The sequence below is a fragment of the Giraffa tippelskirchi genome, chromosome 4, assembly GCF_054371585.1.
Source record: "Giraffa tippelskirchi isolate mGirTip1 chromosome 4, T2T-mGirTip1v1.2.pri, whole genome shotgun sequence".
NCBI classification, from domain to species: Eukaryota; Metazoa; Chordata; class Mammalia; order Artiodactyla; family Giraffidae; genus Giraffa; species Giraffa tippelskirchi.
Window position 1 is genome coordinate 73,352,966 of NC_137278.1, and position 8,405 is coordinate 73,361,370.

The window sequence follows — 8,405 nt, forward strand, 5'->3', positions numbered from 1 at the left end:
GATCGAGAAGGACTGAACTCAGGAGGGCTGGGAGACCCGGGGAAGGGCTTGGACGGCTCGCCAGGGCCAGCCTGCCATGGCCAGCCTGCCACCGTGCTCAGCCTCCTTGGCTGGGTCTCCCCTCACTTCCTCGTGCAAAGCAGCTGTCTGCCAGAAACTAAAAGAGGAACAGCAAACTGCTGAGGGCAAGGAAAGCTGCTCCTTGACCCAAGCACTCCAAATTAGGGCAAAACCAAGCCCTCTGACTGAAAAGAAATTCAGCTGAGGTGCACAAATTTTAAAGACATGTGTGGTCTTGAGCTTAGTTTCTTTGTAACAGCCTCTCTTTCCTCCTCCTTGTATATTGCTATTCTGTATCTGAGGCCTCTCAGTAGTACCAGCTGCTGCCAACACATGTGTCATTGCTAGAAACTGATAGCCCCATGGAGAGTGGCTCTGTTTTGTGTTGTTTTAATACCATTAGGGCTCATCTCTTGAAACCCCCAATTCCACAACAAAACCGCAAACACCCAGCTCCCCATAAGGCCTCCGACCCATGAGCTTTAAAGCAGTGCTTCCCACCTTTTTCACATCCTGGCACACATAGAAAGGACCGCATCTGCTCAGCTCCCTGGAGGCTGCACACTGCCCCGCCCCCCCAGAGCCGAGCGGATGGTATCTGGGCACACCTGTAACACCGTTCCTGGTACACCTGCTGCGAAGCTTTGGTTCCCAGAGAGTAAATGTCATCAAACTTCAAGAGAATCATGACAGAAGTGAAGCCAGATGGATCAGAGGACCACATCCCAAAGCCGTATCAGAATCCCAAGACGGGGGACACAGGACCTCTGGCCACTGCAAAGGCTTTGGAGCCAAAAAAGGCCATCCACCTTCCCCAGGCGGAGGAGGAAACCAGCATTCCCTATGATGCAGTGCAGGCTAGAGATATAAATAGCTTCTAAAAAGGTTAGCAAAATGCAGAGATGACAAATCTACAGTAGGTTACTAAGGGAAACCAGGGTGCTCGGTGCCAGCATCTCACCTGTTGCGGCTGATGTCTGAAAGGAACACTGTACCTCCTCTCAAACTCTGCTCCCTGAGCCCCTCAGGATGAGTGAGGGGGTACAGGGACCTGGAGGCCTGGTGACGTGAGTGGGCACTTCCTGAGTCCCACTGATGTTCCTTGAAGACCCCTCCAAACTAAGGAAAATCTTTCTCTGGGTCTAGTTTTCACAAGCCCACTCCCTCAACTCCATCAGCAGGGAAGAGTCCACCTCGGAAGGTTTCATGAGGATGTTGGCCTGAAGGTAGGAGGTGTTCCATGCGTGGCAATTCCCTGGGCTTTCCCCTCCCCCTTCCCATGACCCTGGGCCCTTGGGTGCTGCCCAAGGAAACACTGAAGGCGGGGCATTCCAGAAGGCGGGGCATTCCCAGGCTGCCAGCCCTAGAGATTCCCTTCTGGAAAGGAAGTACTTTCCTGGGCACCCAGAGGGCTTGCAAGGGAGCCACAGCTGCTGGGCTATGACAAGTAAGAAACAGACCTCGCCTGTCCCTGAACCAAGCCCCGGGGACACCTGAGCTAAGGTATTTATAGCTCTCCTGTATGCATCCTTGAACTTGTGTGTGTTCAAGTTAACACATATAGCAACAGTACACCCCAAAGCACACATATGGATGTGTACGCACTGAGGCAGTGACTAAATCTGGAACTCTCGGGAACCCAAACTCAGCCCCAACACACACCCTCTTGAGTGTGGGTATTCCGGGACCTGGGATAAACTGGGCGTCTGTCCTTCCCTCTTCAAGGTATCAAGTTCTGCCTTTCTGCCAAGGATTAAGAGATCAGCCGGGTGCTGGAGAACAGCTTGCCAGGCAGCTCCCACCAGCTCATCTGCCAGAGCCCTTTCCACTTCCCCCAAGCTCCCTGTACAGAGGCAGGAGGGGAAAATTTCACCCTCTAGCCCCTCTGTGAGCAGACAGAGGGGCTGCAGAGCCGACCTCAGAGCTCTGAAAGCCAGGCAAGAAAGGAGAAGCACTGCAGACGCCCAGGCCGGAAGCCAGACCCTCCAGCAGGCCCCAGGGAGGAGGAGGGAGTGTCCTCAACTTCCACTCTGAAAAGCTTGGCAGTAAAATATTGGGCCTGTTCCTAGGCCACCCAGGGTCTTGGCCAAGAGAGGGGGGCTTCCCTTTGGCCTAATGCTGATGGTGTTGAGGGATGGGCCCAGGCAGAGCACGTGACCAGAGTAACACTGCCCATCACACTCACGTTCTCTCTCTCTGCCAGCAGCAGAGGTGAAGGGGGAAACTGCCTGCTCTGGAAGGCAAGAGGTCATCTGCTACAGCCACCTCTTGAATTGTTCTAATATGTTCTTTAATATACAAATTGGGCCATTGTTACATGGCTTTGAACTCGACTGGGGTCAAAGAGGGGACCCAGTGGGACTTTCCTGGTGGTCAAGTGGTTAGGACTCCATGCTGCCAATGCAGGGGGCTCAGGTTTGATCCCTGGTTGGAGAACCAAGATCCCACATGCCAAACAGGGCAGCTAAAAAATAAAAATTAATAATTTTTTTAAAAGAGGGAACCCAAGAGTAGGTGCACAGACTAGAAGTCCCAACCAACCCAAGGAAGGTGCTGTTGCTATGACTCAAATACAGAGAGAACTCAAGTACACAAGTGAACATTGTACTTTATTTTTTAAAACTTTTTTTATTTTTTTCTGGCCTCAGGTAGGATCTTATTCCCCAACCAGAGATCAAATCTGTGCCCCCTGCATTGGAAGTGCAGAATCCAAACCACTGAACCACCAGGGAAGTACCCACAAGTGAACATCTGGAAGTGTGAGTTCCTTCCCCATTCCAACCTACCTCCCAAAGTAGCATCAACTGAAACCTACATATCCCACTTGGTTCTCAAATTCTACACTGAACTCTTCATTTTGCTAAGAGTTCTATCATTGGGGATGTAGGTTCTGATCGAGAAAGGAAAACCATCTGACACAACAGGGCATTTAGAGAAGAGAGCATTCAACTGTGTCCATGGGTAGTGATGGGGACTGTGGGAATTCGGACGTATAAAGTTGGCACCATGGCTCCACTCAAAAGGCTCTAGGATCTGGCATCCTAGTGGAATTTCTATCAACTCCAAGTATAACACGCTGCCCTCTTCCACCTGCGACCCCTTCACCCCACAAAACTGCCCACAGTGGAGCACAGTAATTTCTCCAAATATTTTATTACACATCTACTACTATGAATGAAGAATAGTGTCAGCTGCTTTTCTACACATTAAACAATTTAAGTTGGCCTACAACACTGCAGTGCAGATTTTAATTATCTACATTTTTACTAGATCACAAAGAAGGTTAATAATGTGGTAAGAATCACAAGAACAGTTCAGCCAAGTAGAGATCCCGGCCCAAGCTAATTTGGTTCCAAAGCCCACGGGCTTTTTTCTGGTGCCCACTAGACTTTAAAATTTCTCTATATATGTATATGTGTTTCTTGATCACTATTATTATTGTAAGATTAATCTGATATCGATTCATAAAGGCATGAGGCCTTAATGCCCAAGTATAACACAAGTACCTCCTATATAACACACATGGCATCTAATTCAAACACTTCCACCTATGCTGTCATTGGCCATGGCAGATCCCTATCTTAAATTTATTCTTTGTAGCCCCCAGGTGCTTAGCGCAGGGCTAGGTACCATAGAGTTGCAAAGAGTTGGATATGACTGAAGCGACTGAGCACAGACACATGCAGGTATGAAGTGGGCACTCATTTAATTTCATTGAGGACTATGTTGCTAAGATTGCTTATTAGTAATAAATGCTTGAATGCTGAAAGATGAATTATTGCTAAGAAAAGTCTTAGACACTGGAAGAAACACCAAGGGGGCCTAGTCCACCTCTTGGTCAACAGAATAGGTGATCCACCACTGGGTAAAAAGAATAAAAAACTTTAGTCACTAATAGGTTGATCCCACTAGGTATACAGCTTATGATCTCCACTGGAAAGAGCAGTTGACTCTTTGGACCTGGGTTCTTTCCTCTGCAGGACTGGCATATAACCCCCACGCAGAGAACAGCTGTGAAGATTCCAGGGACCATGTCTACAGACACACAAGCAACCCAATCAACCCAGGTGGCATCTCAGCACCTCCCATGGCTTCCTGTGTATATAACCACCTCTAACTAGGGCAGATTCAGACCCATGTCCTAGCCCCAGCAACACCCTTTGGTAGCTGTGTGACCTTAGATTAGCGACCTAGCTTCTTTGAGCCACTTTCCTCATCTGCAAAGATAGTGGATCACCTATCTCATGGGGTTGTTTAATGGAGAAAATGATATAATATTTGCATGTGGATGACCCTGGCCTGATATGTACAATAGAAGAAAGTCAGTAAATATTAGTCAGATTTGAATGTGCACAGAACAGCTCTGACAAATACACGTCCTGTTGAATAGGGCTCGTGGTCAAAAAACAGTCATGATGACAAGTAACAAAAAAAAGGGAAGAGGCGCTAGTGAGAGAAGTTAAAATTAGAGACGATTCTTAAAAACCTCACTCCTTTCAACCAATAATTTCAACCTGTTGTTTACCAGCTGTACTGCTTAAACATTGGTCTTATTTGATTGGATAGGTTCTGCCTCTTGCTGCCCATGACAGAAGGAGTGGCTACAAGGCAAGGCAGGTAATGAAAAGTAGCCCTGGAAAGCTAAGAACTGGTCCTACTGGGACTTCCCTGGTGGTCCAGAGGTTAAGACTTCGCCTTCCAATGCAGGGAGTGCAGGTTCTATCTCTAATCAGGAGCTAAGATCCCATATGCCTCAGGGCAAAAAAACACAGCAATATTGTAACCAATTCAATAAAGACTTTAAAAACCATCCACATTAAAAAAAAACACAACATCCAAAAAGAAAGGGTTATACTGACCTGGGTCAGTTTGATGAGAGGGGGTGGCCTTAGGCACCTCTCCTTGCCAACAGTCTCTCTTTTGAGATTACTCTATAGTCTATTCTAACAGTCTCTCTCAGAGGTTCCTCTAACTTCACAGTACAGAAACCAGAGGTCACATTGAGGTGCCCCTCCAAGAAGACATTTTCCAGAATCTAACCTGATACTACAATTCTGAAACCCAGATCTAGATGAGTTACAAAGAAAACCTTTTCTTTATTGACCTACCAAGTATGTGCCAGACTCAACGCTAAGCATCTAGCATATAATATATGCCCAGAGGAATGGTCTGAATTTTTTACACCCCATCTTGCGCATAAGGAAACTGTACTGTTGGACATTCCCTACAGACACTCTCTAAGGCCCTCAACAGCCCACATGTCCTCAAGAACTCAAGTCAGGATGACACGTAGAAACTTCCATCTGAATTTTCAAGTCTAACCACAGGGCTGGATTTTGCAAAACTTCATCACACATCTTAGGCCCACAGCAAAAGTGGGTTTGGGAAAAGGGTGGAGCTGGGACAGAGTCAGAAAGTAGACTTCAATCCTTCAGAAGCCACCTCTAATTTGCCAATAATGGTTAGAGGCTGACAGGAAGAGAGTGCATTTTCTTTCTGCACAGTGATCTCTACCAAAGAAAACCCAAAGTCACCTGGCCTTCCTAGGGAACAACAACAATAAAAGCTCTTCCTCCAAGGTTCAGGCTGAACTCCTAACCCTTCCTTCCTCTCCCTGCCCCAGGGAGTGGCTGGAAGGTTGTTGTTTCTTTTCTTTTTTTCCCTGTGGTCCTCAGTAACACCACAAATTACGTTTTCAGGGACTTGAGTCCCAGAGTGCAATGATGTTGTAATAAACATAACCAGGACCAAATGCCTTCCCATCATATTAGATGATGCCATTTCCCACCAATCAGGCTCCTCGGGCAGGCAGACCACTCACCAATGAGGGACCAGACAAAGGCTGTGAGGGGAGACCTGGTCATCTGCAACTAAAAATAAGGGCGCTTCAGGATTGGCTGCTGCCACTTTGCAACAGGAGTTGGGACCCACACACCAGGCACCACACAGAAGGCACACACAGGCAAAAACTTTCAGCCCAGGGGTTCACATGGGGTGGGCTGGTCAGCCTTTGTTGCTGAGGTTTTATCTTTTTCCCAATGTGCTGACTCAAAGAAATACTTAATCCAGAGGGACCCTCGAAGACACACCCTCGCTCCTAGACCCCTCAGTTTCTAAAGGCTCTTCGCGACCACCCTAAATTGGGGAAAGGGATGGGGGTGTTGGCCAGGGCCAAGACACTCACCTGTCCCGCTGTGTCATAGAGTCCCAGGAGGTACTGCTTGCCCCCCACGGTGACGCTGACTGCAAGGGCAGAAGTGGGGGCGGGGAGAGAAGCTCAATTACCTAGGCTCTGGGGCAATTCTGTTCCCCACCAGAACCCTCCCTTCCCAAACCAGCGCTCGCAGGCGGGAGCTCCCAGGGAGATGCCACCCCTTTTCCCAGGCTCACGGTGAAGTGGGGGTGAGGCTGGGATGAAGTGACCCCCAGCTGCCCACTTCCTTCTCCTAAATCCCGTAGCCACGTTTCCCCCTTGGGGTTTGAGACTGTTGGGAAGGCGACTGGAAGAAGGTCAAGGAGGTCGGCCCGGAGCACCGAGGGGGTTGGGAAGTGCCGGGCGCCGGGACACTGGACGCGGGACGGGGCACCGGGATTGGGGGGCGGGGTGGGAAGAGGGGTGGGTCCAGCCGGCAAGGGGGCTGCCCAAGGGATAGCCTGGGGGTGGGGCCGGGCGCCCAGGGAAGGGCGCGCCGGGGAGCGCACGCAGGGGAGGCAGCGAGGGGGCTCAGCCAAAGTTGCTCCAAAGTTCCTGGCCTGGGGAGCTGCCCCTTAGTCAGCACTTCCGAAGCTTACCTGCGTAGTGGTCGAAGACGGTGGGCACGTACTCCTCCGGGAAGGCGTCGTTGGCATAGCTCATGAGTAGGCACGTCTTGCCCACCGCCCCGTCACCGACCACCACGCACTTGAGCATCAGCGCGCCGGGCCCGTGAGCCATGCTGCGGCCGGCCGGCCTCCGGGCATGGTCCCCCCGGAGCCCCCGCCCCGGCCCCGGGCTTAGCCCCAGCCCGCCTGGGGGGTCCGCCGCCGCCGCCGCTCAGCGCAGCAGGGCCGACCCCCCGGCCCCATGCAGCGGCTCCCCCCGCCCGAGGGGAGGGGGCGACGGACCCGGGGCGCTACCGCCGCCTCGGTCGCTGCCCGGATCCCCGCCCGGGCCCCGGTCGTCGCGCCCGCCTGCTGCCCCCGCCGTTCGGCGCCCGCGCCCTCTCCCCGGCCCGGCCTCCCCAGGAGGATCCACTGGATCATAAGACTGGCCGGCCCCGGGGGAGACGGCAACTTTGGGGAGGGCAGCGGAGGGGAGGGGCCAGGCGGCTCACCCCGCCCCGCGCCGGGCCGGGGCCCCCTCCCCGCTGGGCCCCGGAGGAGGGCGGGCCCAGGCGCCTCCCCGGATTGCGGGCAGCCAGCCTCGCGCCCCCGCCCGCCCGCCCGCCGGCTCCAGAGCCCCGCGCCCCGCCCGCAGCCGCTGCTCTGCCCTGCCGGCTCACCCTAGCTTGGCTCCGCGCGAGGGCTGCGGGGAGGGGGCGTGGAGGAGGAGCCGAGGAGCAGCGTAGCGGGGAGGAAGGTGAGGCTGGGGGAGGGGGGCCGAGAGACCCGCTCTTGGGCGGAGCCGAGGGCTCCTCGCGAAAGTGCCCGCAGCGCCCAGAAGCGTCCCAAGGCCCCGAAGCTGGGAGAAGACGTGGAGCCCTCTTTAGGGACCACGACGACTCTTGCTGCCCTTATAATGACGCAATAGTCGTGCAAAATTATTCATATATATTTAAACTCCATCCGGAAGGCAGGATCCATTCTATCAGCCTCTAAATGCACAATAGAACTAGAAATCGGGAAGGAAGAAAGGCCAAGAGTTTGAAAAAAAAAATTTTTTTTTCAGGCGCACGGGGGTGACGGGGGAGGGGTGGCGGTAGTCCCTGAGCTGGAAAGTAGGAACTCCTGACTTGAGGCTTGGTTTCCACTCCTTCCCCTCCACCAACCCAATCCATGCTGTCCACATCAGAGCTTGAATCATTTGCTATGAAACTGGTGACTAAGGGAGTTACAGCATCTTGAACTACTGACGCACCCTCCACCCCCCCATACCCCCCCCCCAAACTGCCAGAAAAGGTAGACTGGGCCACTCTGGATGCTGCGGGTGTACCTGTGCTCCCCCTAGAGGCGACATTCTCTTTACAGTCCCAGTATCCCTCGAAGGTGTTAGGTTGAGATCCCTGAGGAGTGATACACCCCAGAGCTCAAAGACGTGGCCAGTGAGCCAGACGACAACCCCTGCCCTCCCGCCTGGGCGAAGCTTGGAAACACCCATCTGTTCACTGGCCAAAAGTGCCGCTTCTAAGTTTAGGCCTTGGAGGAGA

The 8,405-nt window shown here is 52.6% G+C and overlaps 1 protein-coding gene across 1 annotated transcript in view; it reads right to left on the reverse strand.

Moving 5' to 3' along the window:
* The window catches only part of RHOQ (ras homolog family member Q), a 39,981-nt gene extending 32,673 nt beyond the window's left edge, over positions 1 to 7,308 (reverse strand). The window contains exons 1-2 of the mRNA XM_081592027.1: positions 6,853 to 7,308; positions 6,245 to 6,303 (exon numbers count right to left, since the gene is read on the reverse strand). Of these exons, the coding sequence (XP_081448153.1) occupies positions 6,245 to 6,303; positions 6,853 to 6,994 (201 nt within the window). The 5' untranslated portion in view covers positions 6,995 to 7,308. The remainder of the gene's footprint in view (positions 1 to 6,244; positions 6,304 to 6,852) is intronic.
* Positions 7,309 to 8,405: the final 1,097 nt, after the last annotated feature.